Raw genomic sequence first — 21691 nt, 5'->3', positions numbered from 1 at the left:
GTTTCGCGACGCCTCGCTTTAGCCCGACGAGACGTTCCACTAAAGTCCCCAAAACGTCCTCATAGAATTAGATTTTGGCATGGACAAAAAATACAACATGTTACAGATCGAGCTTTCTAATGAGAAAATGCCATATTTTTCATTGGTCTTCAAAAGATGACTTTGTCGTAGAGCATTACGATGTGAGACTTTTGTTACCATTCATCTATTGAAATGCGCATATCGTGAGTTTCAATGTACGTCATCAAGCATCACTCAAGCAGAAAGTTTCCATAGCCACCAGGGCATTCAACAATTGCATCGCCATGCAAATAAAATGGAACCCGAGCGAAGACCGAATCTCAGGTATAATTGAAACCAACCCCTCAACGCCAACCCATGCAGTCCATTATAATTGCACCTCGTTGTTCACCAAGCGGACTTCCTCACCAGGCTTGAAGGCAGGTAGCCCAATGTACGGACATCCGTCGCAGCGGAAGGCGTCTCCAAGGGCACAATTACCACAGCTACCAACCTTGCCCTGGACAGTGAAGTCCACTTCAGCCAAATCATCCGTATCCAACTTCATGGTGTTCAACGCCGTGTCTGCCTGCGAACGCTTCGCCGCGTCTTCGGCGTCTAGCTTATCCTTCAGACCGCAAGTGCAGTCTTTGCAGGCTCGGCGGCGCTTACCAGCTCGGGGTCGACATTCGGGGGCTATTATGTCGTATAAGTTAATCTGAATGCAAAGCGCCGGGTGAATACAATGTGGACTCACGTTGAACAATGGGCCTAGCAAGGTCTTCTTCATCCAAAAGAGTATCCTCGTCAATCAACTCATCATCATAGTCGTCCTCGCCCTCGATAACAGGTTTGTCAAAATCATCGCTGAAATCCACGAAGCCGACGCCAGCCAGCTTGCTAGGCTGCTGTGACTCAGCCTTGCGTTTGCTGTTGGGTGACAAGGGAGCCTGAGCCGGGGTGCTCGTCTTCTTCTTTCCAAACCTTAAAGGAACGGCCTCGTTGTTGCTGTATCCAGGTTTCACCAAACTGCCGCTAGGGTCAACAAGTAGACCGGCCAGAATGGCCTCAGTTCTCTCCTGTCCCTCATTTGCAGCAAAGCCACCATCCTGACTGTGAAGTTTGCCATTTGGCTTCAAAGCTCGAACAACCTTACTCAAGACATCTCGGCCTAGCAGTCTTTGGCTCTCACCTCGTGAGCCGTCGGCATCCGAGAGAATCAGGATGACGTCGTATGTCGATTCGGGAAGAGCCACAAGACCAAGCGAGAGGCGGTCCAGCATCTGTATGTCGGTAACGGAACGATCGTGAGACTCGAGAACATTGTTCAGTGCCTCCGGGTGGGATGAGAGCGAGGGAGGGCAAAGCAACAGGGTGCGCTGAGAGCTGGCCCAGGGCTTGAAGTCGTCCGAGGTGTCCAGCATGACAGAGGGTGCCATCCTTTGTAAAAATCTGTCGAAATGCTATTGGGATGTAATTCAGACTATTTCTAACCAGGAGCAATGATATGTGATGTTTGGGAGAAAGTCGATGGGAGTTGGAGAAACCAATAATGTATAATGATCGAAATTTGCTGAACCCCTCCGGAGCGAACAACTTGGAAGGAGCGCCGCTGTCGGTGTCGAATTGATAAGCAGACATCGATTGGTTGACGAATCACGAGTTGGCGAGTGCCGATAAAAACTGGAGAGCCCAAATGGGCTTAGCGGAGCACGACGGAAAAACTTCCATCTGCAACTCCGGGGAAAAACCCAATGCTTAGCTAATCAAGCAAACACTGAAGGTATATCGGAAGTCTCCTAAGTCTCCTTTTCAACGTGATCAGGCTACGTCACACCACGGACGCGCAAAAGATTAGACAGATACATCCCTTTGCTTTTCACCGGACATACGAAGTATAGATAACATTTAGCCCGTTCAATCTTCCCATGGCCGATGGCAGAAGAGCAATGGAGGTTTTTGTCTCGAGCGGTGAAGATGGCAGCTCACGTGCCCATTCTCTGCCGCGGCCAAGTGTGGGTACTGTACAAACCGCACAGTTGCGGGCTAAACAGTGTGGGTACATGCAGGTCCTCTGTATCGCCAGACCACTCACTAAGGTATTGTGGGGGATAACCGTTTATGATGTGGGGCTTGGCCACAGACACCCGGAGATAGCTACAGAAGAGCCTGGACTTCATCTCTAATCAACACCTTATGGCTATTACGGGATGCTTTGAGTGTGTCGGTATTTGTTCAATGCAATTTGAACCAATTGATGCCAAGTGAGTCAAACATTGAATATGGGTGTCAAACAGCTACCGAAGGCATTGTAAAGAAACACGGGGAAACGTGCTCAATGATGAATTGAGTTTCGGTTCAGGCCTTTGATGTCCTGGCCTACCCCACCCTGAATGGGAGCGGGACGAACATCTGGTCCCTCGCCGTCCAGATCTATCTCCCCTTAAACCTTCTGCTCTCCTAATGAGAATCCACTTCTTGGTCCCATCGAGCCCAGGCTGTAGATAAGTCAATTGTCAAAGGTAATTGAAACACCTCTGCTATAGTGTTACGTGAGACGATTGCTTTGAACAGATTGCGTATTGCCTGCCCATGGGAAGTCCCTGAAACTCAAGTGGCCCGGATTGTCGCTTGACAGCATCCCTCTTTTGCAGCTCCACCACTGAGGTCACACGAGCAATGAGCTGACTTGATTCCTTGCTAACCTCCTCTCAGCTACATCCTCCACAACTATAAGAGCAATCAAATCCACGCTTTCCTCATAACCATTTTCATCACCAAAACACAAATAGTGAGTCGCTTCAATCTCTGATTAATCTCTCCTCACCTCCCTTTCTTTGCCCCTTCGCCATCGCGATGGGTACCACGGGAATGACGACATTGGCACTCCCTCATTACAGCCAACTAACAATCATGTTTTCATAGTGACGCGTTCCCACAAACTCAACGATAGAGACCACGCCGCTCTGGCGGATGGGTCCGCTGCACCCGAGGAGCGTCTTCCTCGGTACTTTGCCAAGTCTGGCTTTGTTGACACTGATCCAAAGAAGACCAAGAAAGATGGTGGCGGGAAGGGCAACTGGTATGGCATATTTTGTCCTCAATTTCAACACATATGCTGACAATCATGCGATAGGGGTCGCGATGGCGAAGAGGTTGAAGACTATGCATACAATATGAACAATCCACGTCGTCGGTCCAATAGCAATTCTCACGCCCACACCCTCAAAGACTTCAAGACTAAATTTGAGACTGTCGATCAAGAGCCTGTATTTGAGGAGGAACTCCACGGAGCCAGACCCGAGGACGTAGCCGACCTCGAAAAAGAGGAGAGTGGTGCAAGCTCTAGTGGGGGTAGTATCGAAGAGGAGCACGAGGCGAAGAATGTTTGACATTGGATTCTTACGGCGCTGCAGGTGGACGGCGTTTCCTTAGCCATATCATTGTCATTCCTGCAGTCGTGAGCCGTAGTGCCGACCATCGGCTAACAGAGCTCGCATGAAACTGGCTATGCAATACTGGGTGTTGATCTGGCCAACACTTGTATTTCGGATTTTCTTTCAACAATTATGATTTAATCTGGGACTCTATTACCATAAAACAAAACTTGACAATGTGTGTTCAAAAATGCGGTCAATGCTGCCTGTCAATGACGGTACTCTTATATGAAATGGTTCAGCTGGTCTTCTTTTCTTACCCAGAACAATGACATTCTATCAACAGCGTAAAATCCGATCAAACGAGCGGAGTACGGAAGCTTGCCAGCTCTTCTGAGCCGTCGGCGTGTGCAGAAATGTCCAGCAGCCCTGCACGGGTTACGGCAGCGACACCATCCATCAAGACTGTACCTTCCATCTTGACTTTTCCAATGCTAAGAAGTTTGCCATCACATGTCCCCACGAGTAACCTCGACCCCGGCTCGGGGCCACCAAGGAATGGTAGACCGGGAGACTCAGGCCTAGGTTCGAGTTCTGAACATTCTCGGATATCCTCAAAAATGAGTCTTTTCCAGGTTGTGTTATTGCCTGATAAAATAGCGGCTTTGCTCCACAGGGGTCCAATGACGTGCGCTCGCCGCATAATCTCTTTCGCTGACCAAGACGCCCAATCAATATGTCTATCCGCCGGCGTAATCTTCGGTGCCATTTTGAATGGGCCTCCTTCCGCGCCTGAGTGATTCCAGCCAGCTTCTTCTATAGGCGGCACGAACACTCGGTCGCGAATGCCCTGGACTAGCATCTCAGCGCCTTTCGGCGCCACAATTTCCATAAGCTGCTGCACTTTACACGTTTCAGGGTTTGGGATATCGATGCCAGGGTAGGGTGTCTGAGCAAGAATCTTGCCATGGTCAAATTTTCCAAAGTCCAAAGTCTGCAAAGTCACACCTGTCGTATTGCAACCGGCAAGGAGAGTGTGGTGGATAGGCGCAGCGCCTCGGAATCTACAATATTCTATTACCTCTGATCCAAGATGCAATGGGCTGTGATTTCTATAAGCAAGACTTACTCTGGCAGAAAGGACGGGTGGACGTTGAGACCGCCATACTTCGCTCCTCTGAGTATACGCGGTGGAACGAATAGTCCGAACGACACGGCAATTACAAGGTTCACAGGTTGTCCGTGTGGTGTAGGCGGCTTTCATTTATCTCAGTTCGCCTGTCGTATAGATCTTCAATTAGGTTGATAGGTCTTACATTCCACCCTGTGAACGTATCTATCTCATGAACTCTGAGTCCCAGCTGTCCCGCGACAGCTTTGATGGGCACTGGGCAAGCAATGCATAAAGTCAGCGTGGACAACACTGAGGTTCATCACCTTGGACAGACTCACCTTCGCGAAATAACTTATTTCCTCTCCCTCCCCATTTTCCTGGCCGACAAACCACATCAATCGATGCAATGCCGCTTTTCCCCTCAAGATGTTCTTTGTGAAGAGCACGTAACGACGCGATGCTGAAATCTTCGGAGCCACAGAAAAGGATTCTTAAAGGGTCGCAAGCTTTTGATGCAAGAAGTCTTCGCTGTGGGGGGAATTTCGAAATACAATTTACATAATGCGGGACTAGGGCCGGGCGCAAAACCCCAGGCCCCCTAAGTAATAGCTTCATGGGTGGAGAATCTGTTTTTGTGACATTGAATTACGGTGAGCTCTACCGTGGAAGCTGCGGAGTCGCTGTCTCGAATTCCGCTCGTCTGGGGCTCCGGATCGCGTGCACGGAACGTGCCGATCCACACACTTTAGAACAGTCGCGTAACCTGTTCACAATTGGAAGGTTATTAATAACTTCTAAGACGTCACTGTTGACATCCAACCTCATCTTTCCAATCTTCTGGTTGAGACAGGACATTATCGAAACAATGCCATGTCTGAACCACCTGTCTTTACAGGGAAGATAGTCCCTGCAAAATTAGCGTTCCTTACAATATACAATCCTTCCATCAGCCTCAAGGATGAAACGCTCAAAGATCAAATAATTTTCTATTACTCCTCCGCCAGCAAGGCTCGGCGGAGAGCTGCGGCCACCCAAGGACCGGGAAATGTCGACAATGAGGAAGAAAATGAGAGAATGCGCCAAGTTGGACTAGCCCAAGGCATGGTTGAGTTTGCAAGGTTGCGTGCCTGAATGCGATGTACCGTATCTCTTTCGGAACGGAGTTGCTGAAAAGATTTCCAGGGGCTTCTCTGGAGGAGAGCCAGTCGATTCCATCGAGACAGAAAAGTCACGTATAGTACTATACGAGCTGGAACGTGACTGGTGGATACTTGCTGTATGTAACCCATATTGATTCTCGTGGCTTCCTCCCTAACAGTACCTAGTCAATCGATTTAACCAGACTTCCCGCCATCGGCCACGGAAAATCTGCAACAAGTGGGACTTCGACGCCCCCCGCTCCCGAAGTAGAATTCTCTTCAAGAGAGGTGTCTCCGCCAGCCCTTCTGATTCAGCAACTCATCAGAGCCCATGGCATCTTCCTACTACATCATGGTCCGTCATTAAATGAAATCTACATGCGCTTAAGCAAATCCAGGTTCTGCAGTATCTTGGATCGTTTCTGGTCATTTTTCGCCAAGGAATGGGACGTGCTTCTGAATGGAAACCCGGCAGCGGATATCTTCGGTGGCTTGAAGCTTGCTGCCGGGGGCGAGCTGGGGATCGGTGTTGGTGAAGAAGACTGGGGAAGTGGCGAGCGGGAGGTTCTGGAAGGCTTGGTTGATGGCACAGAAGGCTTGATTGATCTTGTTGTATCAAGATTTGGCGAACCACCTGCTAATACCGCCGAGTCATCCATCAATCAGCCTTCATCAGCAGAGAATGATGACCCAGAATCCGGGCAACAATGGCCCTACGCCGGCGTGTCACCTAACCAGGCTGACGGGATCATCTTCTCTGGTCTGGGCGCAATCTCGCGCTCCTCGTTGAAATCGGTTACCGATTGGATGGAGTTGCTCTACACGTATGGCGAGGATGCCTATGGAGTCAAAGATAATCCAACTTCGACACGCCGACGGCGACGAGATAGAGCTAGCGCCAGTCGTACTCCGTCGGCCGCGATGAGGGCTGATCAGAGGGTACCTTTGAGATTGAACAGGACTATAGCTTCTCCAGGAACAGATTTACCGGTCGGAATTCCTCCACCAATTGTGACGGCAGCCAACGAATCCCTCGACAGAGTTTCCGCCTCGATTGACTCTGCGGACGCCGAAGGCTCTCGAACTCCTTCCGAAGCTGGGTCGACAATCTCAGACACGTTGATGAAATACTTTACCTTAGGCTACGGCTCAAGCTGGGGTGGGTCGTTCAGAAAAAGGATGCAATCACCCAACTCTTCGGTCAGTCGCGACCCAAGTCCGCATGTAAAGGACCAAGATGAGAATCGAGAGGCAACTCGATCTACTGAAGCACAAGAACAAAGTGCTGCATCTCTTGATACGAGAATTACTTCTCAGGCGCGACGGGATCGTCACACTGGCCATTTTATGATTGGCCTGAAAGGGAGCCTTGACGAGGATAGTCAAGAAGAAGAAAATAATGATGATGATGAAGAAAGCCGAATATTGCTGCGGTCATTGCATGTCGCTTTGCTTGACAAGACGGAGAACAAACCAGGCTCTTCAACTAAGGTTGGCAGCGACTCTGGGGGTCATTCTTCGACCGAAGGACCACATTCTATCGCTGAGAAGGAGGGGGCTTCCCAGCGACAGCGAATTTTGGAGACGAAGCGTGCTAGGGTCGTAGTCTACGTTGTAAGTGTCTGCTCTCTTCTATTCCTTTTGGTGTCAAATTGCTCATTTCTTCTCAGCGCCAACCGTTCATCTTCACTTTTATTTTCGATGCCCAAGCAGGGTCGTTAGCAATGGCGTCGTTTTATCGTCTGCTACATCGCTCGCTTGGACCACTTTATCGATCCCTATTATCTTCGACTTCACCTGACAAGGTACTGGAGCGCGTGGACAAAGCACTAATACCAAAAAGCACAACCTCAACGACAAACAAGGAACCCATCTATGACCTCGTCTACGATCCGCCCAACATGACCGTGCATACTTCCATACCAAATATACCCGAACTTGCCAGTGTTTTTGAGCCAACTCTAACCGGAGGAAGTCTACCTTGGACGAGAATCGAAGCACTGAATGTTCATACTCAGATTCTCAATACATTTAGCTCGACTCGGCGGAATACATCTGAAGTTGAGCGAACGTGCAAGACCAGCCGTGGCTGGTGGGTTGTTTGGATGCGACTGCCGCACCCCAGAACTGTGCCGTTTGATATGAAGAACAATTCCCCCATGAGCGATTACCGAGAAGCCTACCTAGTCCGGAAAGCTAGCGACTATGTTGCACCTGCGAGCAGATCAAGCGGCCGATTTGCACGCGATAGCGGCATAGCGGCGGGCAGAGGAGGTTGGGGCCCAGGTAAACTTGCCGAGGGCATAGGCATTGATACGCGGAAATATATTGAGGCCCTATTGAGCTTGAACAGATGAGGGCATATACAGCTGGCGCTTAGATGCTGCTTTAACATACAGGTGATTTTGGAAGCACCAACGAACTAAAGATTTGTGATAAGATGACCGTGGCCGAGCGCTCACTAGCATTTATACAATCATGGACGAATTTCAACCTCATCCACGGTCATTCGAACCGCGTGCGGCATCGCTCTTCATGGCGTTGATCTCCTTTCTCAACTCACGGTTCTCTTGCTCCAGCTTTTCCAGTCTCTCCACGAGTTCTTCCATTTGCTCTTGGGCGCCCACGCTGAGCTCTTCCATGATTTTGAAGACACGCCAGAGTCGCAGTACAATGACGAGAGAAGCAACCTCTTCAACCACACCCCGCAAGAGCACATCAATGACAAAGCCAGCCACAATAACTGTAGCATCGAAGCAATGAAACCATGAATTGAAATACCTAGAGTTCCGAAGCAATTAGCAAAACCCTTAGCTGAGGATACCGTGCACGGTATGTGACTCTCCACATCAGCCAAATTAGACAAAGTACAAGCAGAAGTACCGTAAAGACGAGACGAGTGCCAAGCTGCCAAGACTCATTGCCCCCTGCTGAAGCCAAGCGTTTTAACCACCTCCCTACCTACCTTACCTAGCCCACCCTGAGAACCTCGACTCGTACATAAACCCTGCACCAGCAAATATGATGCTCTACAGAAGCCAAATCCAAACAACATGGGGGCAAAAAAAAAAAAAAAAAAATACAACTTACCCAAACCCAAACGCGCATACCGAAGCCATCAATTCCAGCATGAAAAGGCACGAGAACACTAAACTCGTAATGCCCAGTGCCTCGAGCGCAATTGCCCACCCATGCCCCGGATGCTTTCGCTCGCACATGAACAGGTTGATGACAAAATCCGCCATGATACACGACACGTCCAGCACGACGAGCAGCAGGACAGAGTAGTGTCCCGTCTTGGACGTAAGGAACCGTTGAAGATGTCTTCGCCCACGGTGTAATTTTGAATATATTGTCGCATCTTCCTCTCCTCCTCCATCGTTGTCATTATTACTACTGCTACTGCCGCCCACGTGCAGAAAGCGGTGGATCCGATCGTGCGCGGCGTGCGCGAGCGCGCGTTGATCCTCCCGCAGGAGCGGCTGAGTGTAATCGTTGCTCATTATTTTTTAGGTGGGTAGTTGTTGCTGTTTTTTCCTTCTGGGATTTTCTGGTTATTTTCCTTTGTGTTTTTCTGGTTGTTTTCCTTCGTATCCCCGGGTTGGTTTCCCCTCGTTGTCGGGTTGTTTTTGATCCTTATTCTTTTTTTTGTATTTATCTCTTTTGGAAGAGCTCGCGTCGGATATTAGGTGGAGAGGTAAATGTATATTTGCAGACGGTCTGAAATAAGCCTTTAAGTAATATTTTGGTTTTCAAATTTGTCGGTTTGTTACAGAGACACAGGATAGTATAATGGAGCTCGCTGTTCAGGTCACAGATTTTACAGTGTTTGGGTTATGGGAGAGGGAGCGAGGTGACTGCCCAGTGGGGGGCAGCAGATGATGGATCTGGGAAACAACAGAGACGGCAGCTTGGTCTGTGCGGCATAAAGGGTCGTGGCTGATAAGGTTGTGTTTGTTGCGATAAGATGCTGAGGCGGTTTGGCTGGTCGCTTCGGATGTTGTTGTTACGCCACGAGGATGAAGTCCTGTGTTGCTTGAAAAATCTACTCCTGCAACGTATCTACAAAAAGCGGTCTTTATATTTACCAGTTTGATTGTAAGATAGGTTTGTTTTATATGCAGGATGAAGATGGTAATACTATTCTTAACACGATCCTGAATTTCCTTGTTGGTTTTTTTTTTTTTTTTTTTTTTTTTTTTCGAAATAATAATATAATAAATTAAATACCCCATTTTTAAGTATTAAATATTTTGCACTCAAGTTTTAAAAACATATACAAAACATAAGCATCAAGTCTGGCAAAATGTATCATTGCTATAAAAGAAGATTCGTTATATATAGCATTGAACGGTATAAGATGTTATGCTTCAAATATATATTGATGGTCTCTTAAAGAGAGGGACATAAGTTGCCTTAAAATGGGCAAAGGCCAGCCCGATCCGTTCAACGTGAGAAAGGGTCTTTGCACCTACCAGAATGACCAATAAAAAGAGATAGTTGGTCCAATGGTGTATAGTATTAAGAGGAAGTAAAGATAGGGTCAGTTGGAATAGGAATGATTACCCCAATAAATCCGTTCCCCACTGCCCCCCTGATTGTTAGAAACTGTACCGGAACAGCTACGGGGCAGTTACAAGCCAAATTTCATTTGAGAGTTTTGGAGAACTTATCCTTTGGGACCATACAATTATAGAGCGATAACTGGAATACCGCTTTTGAACAGTTGGACAACGCCGCTGAGGAATCGCAAAACACGCCTCAATGCTTCACAAACCTAATAAGGAGGCGTGAAATTGCCCTTAAAAAAATTAAAAACAAGAGCCAACTTTCGAACATCTCAACAACCTGGTGCCTATCCCGATTACTGCATTGCAGCAGCGATGGGATTTAGGAAACACTGACCACGTCAACGCCATTCATACCATGTTTCGCTACCTCGCGTCTACGCCGATGCCTCCGGAACGTTGATGAGCGCGGAACTAGATGGAGGTTTATAATAGATCGGAGACAAAGAGTATGCCGCAGGAAGAAGTGCGAAGAGACGTCGGAAATAAGTGAAATTGAATGGTATCAATAAAAAAGGCTTCGTGATCTCAATGACCTAGCGTGTTGATATAGGAGAGACCAGGAAATCTGTTTTTAAAATAGATCGCAAAGGAAATAGGGTGAAAAGTGAGATGCCTTGCCAATACTAATTTCCCCATAGATCCGTGCTTTTGGATTCTGCACATTCTATTGCGTAATCTCCATTCGCTAGCAGGACGTTCGATGATCCGGCAATCTCCAATTCCGGTAAGCATGAATAGTAAATGTCTTCAAATGGTTGTGCGGTCTGGGCAAATTGAATCCTCGAGTTCGAGTCAAGATTTTGAAAGATTATTCGCCAGAGCTCCATCGGATATGGTACCTTTCGATGCAGAAGCATTTTCTTTGCTGGCCAGGCAGGTGATGTGAAGAGGCCTAGGAGGAAGCGCATCCCTGACTGGCATATCTCGAGTCTGGCCCAAAAAGCGGTACGGGCCATGTGCATTGAATGCTAGACGAATCAATTGTTGCAATCACAACGCTTGTCAGGGAAAGGATTATCACCGTGGCTGAAGCTCCCTTCAGATAGATCCTTGCTCTATCCAGAGCCAAGGCTCCTAGAGCACCGTTCGAAGCATCCTCACATACAACAATAAGGAAGCGGTGGAACCAAAAGATGTCAGATGTGCAAGGAGACCATTCGGGGAACGCAGAAGGTGCTATCGAAAGCACTTCCGGTAGCTCGCCATCTTCACCAACTGCATCAGGTTCATGAACTCTAAAGTCCCAAGCAGCTACCCGCAGAATTGCATCGCAGAGAGTCTTCTGTAGAAGCCAGGATGTGCTCCAATTATCGGGGTCACCAAAAAAAGACCGCCACTGAAATGTGATATCCAGAATAAGCTGCTCGTGGAAAAGGCGTATGGGGTTTGATTGAAGTAAGAGATCGCTGAGTTTCTGCTCAAGTCCCTCCGAATGAAGTCCAGACAATGTGTAATTTCCAACGGTTGAAGGAAGACTCAATCTGACGGCCTTGCATTCTTCACCTGCCACCCGTTGTAGACGCACTTTTCCTGAGTCGGCGATACGGAAGACTGTAACGTCCAGCTTATAACTGTCTTCTGTATCAACCCATGATTTCGCTTTCAATATTTTATGATCCAGATCAAGTGTATACACGCAACTGAAATTTATCTGTAAAGATAGAGGGAATGGCCTGATATTCTGTTGTTTTTGAAATTTTGAGAAATCACGAAGAAATTTAGTGACACAACGGACAAGGTCGCCTTCGTCCTCTGGAAAACAAACATATTCGTCTTCACTAATGTAGAGATATACCTTGCCTGTTGGATAGTTTAGCTCCTGGCGAAACTCACATTACAGAATATCCATGTACCTTGATGGATAATGTTCCATGCTCCCCGATAGCCCATTGTAGTGGGAGGAAGGGAGAGGAAAGGGACGGGCAGTATAGTCACAACACAATAACTCCCTTCACCAAATAGTCTTCCACAAGGGGAGCAAAGATGACAGTATTATTGAAGTTCACATTATTGGAATTGTTGTGGAGTTACACCAGCCAAGGGAGGCAAAGATGATTGCTTTGGGGCTAAGGTTTGAATTGCGCAAGTGGAAGGTTCGAGCGTCCGCCGTTGCACGTCTGGCTGGTATAGTCTGCAGCATCAAGGAATTAACTCTGCGTAGTGAATCGTATGAGTCGTTGGGAGTGGAACTCCGGCTAGATGCCCGCGGAATATCTGCCAGGCTGCACAGCACAGGCCGTAGCCAAACCACATTAGCCGAACATCTCGCGTCAGTCGCTTGAGCCTCTCCAGACTTTGGCGAGATCTAAATCGCGATTTGCGAGCTCCGACGTGGGTCTTTAGGCAGCTCATCCATCGATCAAGATCTTCTCCAATCTTTTTATTTGATTACACGATTTGCTTTCGATTGCTCTTATTGATAATAAAAGTACGCGCACTTTATATGTATCTCTTTTTTTCCATTCAACTTGGAATGGTTCATTTCTGTGGGGATTGTTTCACTGACTGGTACCAGAAGGCTTAACTTGCACCAATCATGGCGGACGACATCGTAAAACGGGACGATGAGCAGCTTGATACTCACGATGAAGAGGGAAATGAGGAGGTACGCATAATCTCCAAACTCAAACCTCGCATACTTTCAGACCGCCTGCTTCGAACATGTACAACTTTGATCTGAAACACCGGTTTCCATGCTTTGCCGATCGACTTGCGTTGTCTTAGATATTGATTAAAGAATATAGGAAGAGATCCTCGTTATGAAGAAGCGAGTTGCTGAGATGGAGGCGGAAGCTGCCAAGCTGCGCGAGATGCAAGACTCATTAGACGAGCAGACCAAAGATTTGCGGGAAGACAAGGAGGATATCGATGCACGAAGTATCTTTGTGGGAAATGTCGACTATGGCGCTTCGCCAGAGGAAATTCAAGCACACTTTCAGAGCTGCGGATCGATAAATCGAGTGACAATCTTGTTGGATAAATTCACCGGTCATCCTAAAGGGTTGGTCTCTCCACGCTGAAGACGTTCGTCGACGCAATCTCTGTAACCCGACATTATCATCATGATCATCTCCTCTAGAGAGCTTCGCATTACCTGGCAAGAGATGGGTGGCTAATGGGCTAATGCAGGTATGCGTACGTGGAGTTCAGCGAGCCTAGCCTGGTTGCGCAGGCCCTTGTGCTCAACGAGAGTGTATTCCGTGGCAGAAGCCTCAAGGTTCGTCGACATATCCCCTATGAGAGAAATTAAAGTGGTATTGACATACTATAGGTTGTTCCAAAGCGCACAAACGTTCCGGGAATGGCCGGCCGCGGTCGTGGTCGTGGCGGTTTCCGTGGTCGTGGGAGCTTCCGAGGCGGCCCTCCTCGGGGCGGCTACCGTGGCGGTTATCGGGGACGAGGACGCGGATATGCGCCGTACTGAGAACGACACTTCCTTTGATTAGGCTCCTGGAAGGAAGAATCATATGCCCTTGGTGGCCAGATTTTACGTTGTAGGGCTTCCTATCACGATCGGCATTTGGTAGCCAATTACTTGATTTCCATTGTACATTATATGGTTTGGTTTTAGGGGGAATACAAGCTTCGACACAGAAAGAGTGCGATGAAGTTAATGACACAGTTGCAACAATGAAAAGTAATTTCTTCAAAGGATGGAAATAAATGTTCCTAGAGTCTGCATAGTGAAATCGAAGAATGTTAAGCTGCTGGATGTGGGAGTTGTAGATATTGCCGCGTAACAATGACGAACATCATCCCACTTGGCGTCGTGACTTTTTGGTGAGGGTATGAGCGAGTGACTCGAAACGGCGCGCTGTGGCAGAGCAGTGATGAAGAAGGCAACTTTACCAAGTCACCCTCCTTTCCTCCCTTTTTGAAAGTGATTAGCAAATACAATATTGTGATTCTCCAGTCGAGTGAGGTAATGAAATGATCCGGCATCGGTCGATTCCTTAAGAAGAGAACTGGTCCCTTAAGTACCCAGCGCGGGGGGACTGAGGGGACCAAGTGCTGCTATCTTTGGCGGGTGAAACCATTTCAACCACCAGACGGAGAAAACCGCAGGGAGCAGCAACCCATACCACATCGAATCTTCGCCCTCAATCACTTTTCTACATCATTGCGCTCACCACTTTTCTGACTGTGACGATTTGCAAAGCTTAAGAGCCAGGTCGATTCGTGCCTGGGTGCTGTGAGGAGAGCGGAGATACTTTCGCTCGCCTCTCCTGGATGCTGGAGGTTTGCACTGCCTCATCAGCTCCCGGCAAATATCCACCCTGCTCCCTGAGAGGGCTAGCTTGACCTCGCCCGTTCCCCCTTTCTGTTCTTTCACGGCTCGTAAAGATACATCCAGTGGATCCATCGTCGAGGCATTGCTTTGGCGACGACGATCAGGACGAGATGGCTGATTCGAATCTACCAGAGTAAGTTCACCCCGCATTACGCGATGATACTGTGGTCACGATTCCATTTACTGACATCTACTGCCTCAGCGAGCCAAACCTGCGGGTTACCAGTATGTCCCTGAACTTTGAGAAACATTGTCAAAAGCGATCCTAACTGCTCTAGTAATTGCCGCTGATGGACTCTACAAACGGGATGTATTCCGTATGTTGAAACACTTTCTGACTTCCGGGAAAGCTCGCGGCTTTTTCAGGTATTAACAATATTCTAGGGTTCCCTGATCCCTTCGCTGTCGCGACGATTGGTGGAGAGCAGACCAAAACGACATCAGTCATTAAAAAAACCCTCAACCCATACTGGAATGAGAGTTTTGACATGTATGTTGTTCAGCCTCTTCGAAATTAAGATCATGCTTTAACAGGAAGATATACAGGAGAGCGAACGAAGATAGCATTCTCGCCATTCAGATCTTTGACCAAAAGAAGTTCAAGAAGAAGGACCAAGGCTTCCTTGGTGTCATTAATGTGCGCATTGGATCAGTCTTGGATCTTGACGCCGGAGGGGATGGTAAAAAAGGCCCCCAATCTCTGCTGGGACGCAAATCTGGCTGACACTGGGTTAGAAATGCTCACTAGAGACTTGAAGAAGTCTAACGATAACCTTGTCGTTCATGGAAAACTTATAATCAACCTCTCTACCCATCTGGGCCAGCCTATTCCGGCTCGGGGACAAAATCAATCCGCGAGACCCTCAGTGAGTGCAGCTTCCACAGCAAATGGGCCCATTGCCCAACTGCCCTCGAACCCGTTGCCTGTGAACCCCGACCTTCTTGGCCCTGGCGTACACTCGGAAGGTCGATCGGCTGCTACAAGCCCAACACCGTCTCGAGCGCCCACAACTGCAGCTGCGGCTGCGACTGCAACTGCGACATCCCTTAATGGCGCCGGCCAGTCAGCGGCACCTCGTACGTTTAGCTCATTCGAGGATAACCAAGGAAGACTACCCGCAGGCTGGGAACGTCGGGAAGACAATCTTGGCCGTACGTACTACGTAGACCATAATACACGGTCAACGACCTGGACACGACCGTCAACCACGTACAATGAGCGCGACCAACGAAATCAAATGGAGGCCAATACGGCAATGGAGCGTGCTAGACACCAGAACCGGATGCTGCCAGAGGACCGTACAGGAGCGAATTCCCCTAGTCATGATCAAACCCCGCAGCCCCAGCAAGGTGGCAGTCCTCATGCCGGTACCGTCGCACTTGCAACCGGAGCTACTACCGCTGGAACTGGGGAGCTTCCGCCAGGATGGGAGCAGCGCCATACCCCGGAAGGGAGACCGTATTTTGTGGATCACAATACGCGCACGACTACCTGGGTTGATCCTCGGCGGCAGCAATACATCCGGATGTATGGTCAGAACGCCAACAACACCACAATCCAGCAACAGCCCGTATCGCAACTTGGCCCTCTCCCCAGCGGATGGGAAATGCGGCTTACCAACACTGCCAGAGTGTACTTTGTCGACCATAATACGAAGACTACCACATGGGATGATCCAAGACTTCCGTCCTCACTGGATCAGAACGTGCCCCAGTACAAGCGAGACTTCAGAAGAAAGCTCATTTACTTCCGGTCTCAGCCCGCACTGCGCATTCTTTCAGGCCAGTGCCATGTTAAGGTCCGAAGATCACATATCTTCGATGACGCTTACGGTGAGATTATGCGACAGAGCGCCACCGATTTGAAGAAGCGCTTGATGATCAAGTTTGACGGCGAGGACGGTCTGGATTACGGTGGTCTTTCCCGGTGAGTTTGAGCCTTGCTCTAAATCTTCAGAGATTAATGGTGTATGCTAATACACCGATTACAGAGAGTTCTTCTTCCTTCTGTCTCATGAGATGTTCAACCCCTTTTACTGTCTCTTCGAATACTCTGCCCATGACAATTATACTCTTCAGATCAATCCCCACTCCGGAATCAACCCCGAACATCTCAGCTACTTCAAATTCATTGGACGTGTCGTTGGATTGGCCATTTTCCATAGACGTTTCTTGGATGCCTTTTTCATTGGTGCCTTCTATAAGATGATCCTGCGGAAGAAGGTGACACTGGCCGACATGGAGGGCGTTGATGCCGATTTCCACCGTAACCTCACTTGGACATTGTAAGATGGCTTTTGCAGCCTTTTTCTGCCCAGAATTCCCTACTGATGAATTTAGGGAAAATGACATCGACGGCATCCTCGACCTGACGTTCTCTACTGATGACGAGCGATTCGGCGAGACTGTCACGATTGATTTGAAGCCGAATGGTCGAAATATCGACGTCACCAACGAAAACAAGAAGGAGTACATAGAGTAAGTTTCCATTTTATTGCCCCGTTTTACCGATGCTAATTGTTGTACAGCCTCATTACGGAATGGAGGATCCAGAAGCGTGTTGAGGAACAGTTCAATGCGTTCGTTACTGGGTTCAATGAGCTGATCCCGCCGGACCTCATTAACGTTTTCGATGAGAGAGAGCTTGAGCTGCTCATTGGCGGTATTGCGGACATTGATGTAGAAGACTGGAAGAAGCATACCGATTACAGAGGGTACACAGAGTCTGATGAAGTTATCCAGAACTTCTGGAAGGTAAGTCTCGTGCTCATGATACTTGGAGATCTGGAAAGTCTAATGATTTTCAGTGTATCCGAAGCTGGGATGCGGAGCAAAAATCTCGTCTGCTACAGTTCGCCACTGGCACATCACGTATACCAGTCAATGGTTTTAAAGATCTGCAAGGCAGCGATGGCCCGAGACGCTTTACGATTGAAAAGTCTGGAGAAATTACGCAACTTCCAAAATCACATACCTGGTAAGTACAAGTATATGGCATGCCAATTCCATCGTGCTGACGTCACCTTCAGCTTCAACCGGCTTGACTTGCCACCATACAAGACCTTTGAAGTTTTGAACCAAAAATTGGGCATTGCCGTGGAGGAAACAGTGGGTTTCGGACAGGAATAGAGGCTGTGAACAGCCGCCGTTATTTCATCGTTGTTGTGTCTCTCTTTCTGGAGAGTTGAATTATTGGGTTCATTGGCGCTACATTGTACAGTCACCGACGGTCGTTCGGTGTATTTTCTTTCTCTTTCCCCCTTGCTTTGTAATTTGCTGTTTCTCTCCTGATTCAAGGGGTGAAACCAGTGCAGACTCCCCATATTTTCCTTTCATTTTCCTTCTTTCAAACCCGCGTACTCCGACGCTGCTTTTGACCTGGTCATTTCAAAGCACATTTATGAAACTCAAAGCGAAGGAGAATTACTACATGATGGATGCTAAGATAATATTTGAAGCGTAAGCCTGATTTACTGCAGTTACTCTACATTACCCTCTGACAATATATCACACGATCGATATCAGCATGATGCCATATGCACACGAACGTTTCTGGCCAATGGTAGACGCGGCAAGAAATGATCAGACTTGGAGTTGAATTTGATATTACTCGAACACATTACTCGATATTCTTCATATTATGTTTAACACTTGCACTTGTCTATGAAAGCACTGTCTGTCCACCATGAGACTCGCGCAGGTTGAGATTGTTCCTGAACCGTAATCAATAATAATAGCGTCCTAGGACGACATCTCGACAACTGCAGCTGGTTGGTAGCAACTGTTATGAGCCCATTACGACAAGCACATAGATGACGTGTTGTAAGTGTAATGATAGAGGAGGCGAAAAGGTATTGTGCACGGTGAGCATGGGTGCCTAGTATAATCTGTTTACGTCTCTGATCGGCGGACGAGTGGCTCATCGGATTTCTGATATTGGGGGCCGGAAAGAGTAATATGGTACCCAACAGTAAGGTTTTACTTATGGCGATTTATCGGAAGAGAGACTGGGAGCGAGGTCGAGAGGGAATCATGGTGGAGGCTAATCTTAGGGCAGAAACATCTAGGAATCACCGAAATGGTTTTTGATCATGCGTGATGAGCCCCAGTTTTATTGATGAATTTCTCACTCTATTTCTTGACTAGGAAGGTTGCAAATTAAGTGTATCTTAGTGAAAATGGTACGTTCAAATTATGTCAGTGCAGTTGAATAAGCGGCGCTACGCAGACTTGGAGCATTAGGTGTCAGAAAGAATTATTAGCTACCGTCTAACATGGCAATTTAGTTGGTCATATCCGCCAGTTACCTTTTCCTGCAGTCTGCGGTAGCTAAATCGAATAACTGTAGCAGAGGAACTATAACTAAATCTTATCTGCTAGTGGTTCGATGCATACAGCTGGCTTGCGCGTACGCTTCCGAATTTACCGACTCTAGTGCGATTACTAGACCATGTCAACATGTCTAGATGTCCAAAGACCGAGATATTCGCCTCTGGAGGTTTGTGGAATGTACGAGTACACATCCTGCGTGATTTAAAATCTTCTCCGATAAATCTTGCAGGCGGTCAGTATGCGTTGGTTTCAGTTAGTGGGGTAGGTTATGCCATTATGGAGTGTGGCTACGAGGAGCAAGTGCCCCAATTTCTCCCGCGAGGAAGATTAAGCTGACATCAGCAGGCTTGTCGACAACCACTATTACCGATGCCAATGCAATATGATCTTCTTCGACCCCGGAGTAGGAGCAGATTGTGGAGACGAACAGATGCACCATCGTTGATCAAGCCCGACTTGCAATACTAATAATAAGAGGGCGACTTTGGAAACGCCCTAGCGGCTCGTGAGACCGAAGGACCTATTCGGCTTGTCCGAAGTACTAGGTTAAGGCTGCCTGGAGTGCCTACAGCTCAAATGCTTTCCACGTTATAACAGTAAGGTGGTAAAAACTAGAGCACCACGTTTCAATTCGGCTCCAGCACCGTGCCTTGGACGGCTCGCCCCGCGAGACCCACTACGAGATTGTAGGATCCAGGTACAGTAATGTAAGCGCAGTTCCCGTCTGTAGCGGGTTGATTAAAACATCTGACTTGTTGATTATCTACGCTTAGGACGTGGCAGATTTATGAAATAAAGGAGGCATCTATAACTCCGTAATATCACACCGTTTGCACCGGCAGCTCTTCACACCGAACCCCGACCTGTTAGGGCAGAATCTCCACCTTACCAGTAGGCCGTTGCATGGGCCTACTATGCGCATGGCGAGGTGCTTGATGTCATTTTCAGGGGTTACCCCGAGTTCGAATGCTTGTTTCCAGCCACACGCCGTGACACTGGCACTACGGAGTAGAGAGGCACGAAAACCGATGCAACATAAGGCTGATAAGAGCGTGGAAAAGAAAAGCGGTGTCTTTATTGCCGTCCCGTGTCACGATATGAAGAATTTGATAGGCCAATATGACTTGTGTGCAATATAGGTCTCAAGGATTCTCCACCTTTGTCTCTGGCACTGCTACAACCCGACATGTCTTCCCTCGCGGTCTCCTTCTGCCTCGAAGGCGAATTCCGTCTTTCCTGTTACGTTTTGAGTGAGCCATTCGCTCGACATTGATGCGCATGTGCAGGTTTAGCAAGAAGCTAGCTCATGGTTTGGTAGCCCTGAGAGTGCAAATCATGTCCGATTCCTGGTTTATCGAGAGATGGAAAGTTTCATAAAATTGGAGCCAACAACTTGGTGGCTTTCACGAGATCATGTAGTTCGAAATAATACGAGATCTCGACGTTCGGCAATTCTTCCATTGCGCTCTAATTGCAGGAAAAGATTATTTAAAGAAGACTTGATTCCTCTTGAATTCCTCTTTCCATTCCAAATCACCGCAAAGCAATCTATCGACCAAGCCATTTGGGAAAAGGGAGTTGTCATTGCCTCCGACACTGAAATTGAGCCTTACTTAATTTTCAATCCAAAAATGTATGTTTGGCCCTTTTAGGGACTTTGTGCCTTTTAATTCATCACATGGAGAAAATCATGAAAGAAGAAAAGAAAGGCAAGGGCTGATAGATACTTGTTCAGAGTCAAAATGGTCCGCGCTCTCGCCGTCCTCGGCATGGCCTTTGCTGCCTTTGCTACCCAGGCCGCCGCTCAGGAAGCCTTCCAATACTACCTGTACCCGCAAGGATCCGACTGCGACCATGGCGAGCAGGACTCTCAGATCTACGAGGTGACCAGCTCTGCCCAGTGCGTCCCCGTTGGACAGTCTGACTACGATATTGAAGTCGGCTTCGTTGTGCTTGGCACCGACGCCATCAACCCGCCAGTATATGCTTGCCCTAACAGCGCTTGCGACTCAGGCTGCACCCAGCTCTCCGGCGAGGGCTCTGGAGGTGGACGTACCGGCTGCACGAATATCAGCAATGGACCCTACCTTAAGGTTGACGGCGTTACCGGTGATTAAACGAGATGCACGGCGTGACCTTTAGATACAGCTAATGAGAGTTAAGTCTCCGGAGCTGTTAAGCAAACGAGAGAGCTTGCCATGGAAATGATATGTGATGAAGACATACAGGAAATATGGGGGGCTTTGATGGAACTGAGTATTCCAATGATCGAGGGTCATTGCAGACTTTTATATATAGGATGGGTTTTGTATTGGGCAGCAATCACGGCCAGTGGTTCTGTTGTTCAGTGTTTTGAAGTTTGAGCTTTTGCCTGTCCTGTAAATGTCTGTTTTATCCAAATATTCAATTTAACATATCTTGGCCCTTTTTGAATATGGGTGTCTCTACAGCACTTGCATATTTTAACTCATGATAGGAAGGGCGTACTATGAACCTAAAACAATGGGTTATTTACACTCATCCATGCATTTAGGGCTCCGGCGTCAATTTCTTCTCATAATACCGAAGTACACCAAACCAATAAATCATGACATAGAATTGAATCACTGACTGTGTGGTATGTTAATATTACATTTAGTTCTTGAGAATATGCAACCGGAAATCAGCCTAAATAAAATGATATTGTCAGCAGACTTGTTGTCATATGTCTTTCGTTATTAGTCTATTCGAATAAGGATACTTATCATGAATAGTTCATCATTGTACAGAGTTAAAAGGTGTTGGTAGAAAATTAATCACGCGGTATCCCAAAAATAACCTCTTTGCTCTTGTTGACGGGTACAGGCTCGCGTTCTTTGGGTTACCTA

At 47.8% G+C, this 21691-nt stretch overlaps 9 protein-coding genes across 9 annotated transcripts; 5 read left to right on the top strand and 4 right to left on the bottom strand.

Moving 5' to 3' along the window:
• Positions 1–76: 76 nt before the first annotated feature.
• On the bottom strand, positions 77–1628 carry L228DRAFT_244514 (DUF689-domain-containing protein). Its single transcript, XM_018331942.1, has 2 exons — positions 758–1628; positions 77–696 (listed from the first exon to the last, which is right to left on the bottom strand). The coding sequence occupies exons 1-2, from the start codon at positions 1437–1439 to the stop codon at positions 389–391; spliced, it is 990 nt and encodes a 329-aa protein (XP_018191185.1). The 5' UTR covers positions 1440–1628; the 3' UTR covers positions 77–388.
• Positions 1629–2676: 1048 nt separating this feature from the next.
• On the top strand, positions 2677–3565 carry L228DRAFT_80199 (hypothetical protein). The gene is made up of 3 exons (XM_018336872.1): positions 2677–2791; positions 2926–3082; positions 3137–3565. Coding segments are annotated over exons 1-3 (414 nt in total). The 5' UTR covers positions 2677–2790; the 3' UTR covers positions 3393–3565.
• Positions 3376–5174, bottom strand: L228DRAFT_244511 (methionyl-tRNA formyltransferase family protein). The gene is made up of 4 exons (XM_018331941.1): positions 4830–5174; positions 4694–4764; positions 4507–4634; positions 3376–4441 (listed from the first exon to the last, which is right to left on the bottom strand). Exons 1-4 carry the CDS (start codon positions 5104–5106, stop codon positions 3736–3738), a joined length of 1182 nt encoding a protein of 393 aa, XP_018191183.1. The 5' UTR covers positions 5107–5174; the 3' UTR covers positions 3376–3735.
• A 187-nt stretch (positions 5175–5361) lies between these two features.
• L228DRAFT_236702 (hypothetical protein) lies at positions 5362–7987 on the top strand (the record flags this gene model as incomplete). Its single annotated transcript, XM_018330856.1, has 4 exons — positions 5362–5609; positions 5674–5767; positions 5817–7244; positions 7301–7987. The coding sequence occupies 4 exons, from the start codon at positions 5362–5364 to the stop codon at positions 7985–7987; spliced, it is 2457 nt and encodes an 818-aa protein (XP_018191182.1).
• L228DRAFT_80173 (hypothetical protein) lies at positions 7739–9284 on the bottom strand. The gene is made up of 2 exons (XM_018336871.1): positions 8721–9284; positions 7739–8411 (listed from the first exon to the last, which is right to left on the bottom strand). Exons 1-2 carry the CDS (start codon positions 9131–9133, stop codon positions 8126–8128), a joined length of 699 nt encoding a protein of 232 aa, XP_018191181.1. The 5' UTR covers positions 9134–9284; the 3' UTR covers positions 7739–8125.
• Positions 9285–11117: 1833 nt separating this feature from the next.
• Positions 11118–12091, bottom strand: L228DRAFT_280852 (hypothetical protein; the record flags this gene model as incomplete). The annotated part of the gene is made up of 3 exons (XM_018335835.1): positions 11118–11169; positions 11223–12001; positions 12055–12091. Coding segments are annotated over 3 exons (867 nt in total), but the record flags the coding sequence as incomplete, so codon positions are not given.
• Positions 12092–12413: 322 nt separating this feature from the next.
• Positions 12414–13910, top strand: L228DRAFT_244504 (RNP domain protein). Its single transcript, XM_018331940.1, has 5 exons — positions 12414–12629; positions 12717–12806; positions 12946–13202; positions 13331–13418; positions 13473–13910. Exons 2-5 carry the CDS (start codon positions 12738–12740, stop codon positions 13623–13625), a joined length of 567 nt encoding a protein of 188 aa, XP_018191179.1. The 5' UTR covers positions 12414–12629; positions 12717–12737; the 3' UTR covers positions 13626–13910.
• A 692-nt stretch (positions 13911–14602) lies between these two features.
• Positions 14603–17621, top strand: L228DRAFT_266084 (HECT-domain-containing protein; the record flags this gene model as incomplete). The annotated part of the gene is made up of 11 exons (XM_018334809.1): positions 14603–14625; positions 14695–14717; positions 14771–14809; positions 14877–14982; positions 15039–15172; positions 15228–16419; positions 16484–16777; positions 16833–16970; positions 17021–17246; positions 17300–17469; positions 17522–17621. 11 exons carry the CDS (start codon positions 14603–14605, stop codon positions 17619–17621), a joined length of 2445 nt encoding a protein of 814 aa, XP_018191178.1.
• A 2780-nt stretch (positions 17622–20401) lies between these two features.
• L228DRAFT_244500 (hypothetical protein) lies at positions 20402–21398 on the top strand (the record flags this gene model as incomplete). Its single annotated transcript, XM_018331939.1, has 1 exon — positions 20402–21398. A coding segment is annotated over exon 1 (371 nt), but the record flags the coding sequence as incomplete, so codon positions are not given.
• Between the last annotated feature and the right edge of the window lie 293 nt (positions 21399–21691).

This window comes from Xylona heveae, assembly GCF_001619985.1.
Source record: "Xylona heveae TC161 unplaced genomic scaffold L228scaffold_2, whole genome shotgun sequence".
Classification (NCBI taxonomy): domain Eukaryota; kingdom Fungi; phylum Ascomycota; class Xylonomycetes; order Xylonales; family Xylonaceae; genus Xylona; species Xylona heveae.
Note: the sequence above shows the minus strand (reverse complement) of the source record. Positions and strands in the feature narration are given on the sequence as shown.

Bases quoted from the DNA above. Each gene is read 5' to 3' on its own strand.
- L228DRAFT_244511 (XM_018331941.1), bottom strand. From the start codon at position 5,106: ATGAAGCTATTACTTAGGGGGCCTGGGGTTTTGCGCCCGGCCCTAGTC. The intron at 4,765-4,829 runs GTGAGTCTGTCC...TTGCTTGCCCAG, and splicing joins AAATAAGTTATTTCGCGAAG to TGCCCATCAAAGCTGTCGCG. The intron at 4,442-4,506 runs GTAAGTCTTGCT...AGAATATTGTAG, and splicing joins CACCCGTCCTTTCTGCCAGA to ATTCCGAGGCGCTGCGCCTA.
- L228DRAFT_244504 (XM_018331940.1), top strand. From the start codon at position 12,738: ATGGCGGACGACATCGTAAAACGGGACGATGAGCAGCTTGATACTCAC. The intron at 12,807-12,945 runs GTACGCATAATC...TAAAGAATATAG, and splicing joins ATGAAGAGGGAAATGAGGAG to GAAGAGATCCTCGTTATGAA. The intron at 13,203-13,330 runs GTTGGTCTCTCC...GGGCTAATGCAG, and splicing joins TTCACCGGTCATCCTAAAGG to GTATGCGTACGTGGAGTTCA.
- L228DRAFT_80173 (XM_018336871.1), bottom strand. From the start codon at position 9,133: ATGAGCAACGATTACACTCAGCCGCTCCTGCGGGAGGATCAACGCGCG. The intron at 8,412-8,720 runs GTAAGTTGTATT...TCGGAACTCTAG, and splicing joins GTATGCGCGTTTGGGTTTGG to GTATTTCAATTCATGGTTTC.
- L228DRAFT_80199 (XM_018336872.1), top strand. The intron at 3,083-3,136 runs GTATGGCATATT...ATCATGCGATAG, and splicing joins GGTGGCGGGAAGGGCAACTG to GGGTCGCGATGGCGAAGAGG.
- L228DRAFT_244514 (XM_018331942.1), bottom strand. From the start codon at position 1,439: ATGGCACCCTCTGTCATGCTGGACACCTCGGACGACTTCAAGCCCTGG. The intron at 697-757 runs GTGAGTCCACAT...ACGACATAATAG, and splicing joins TGCTAGGCCCATTGTTCAAC to CCCCCGAATGTCGACCCCGA.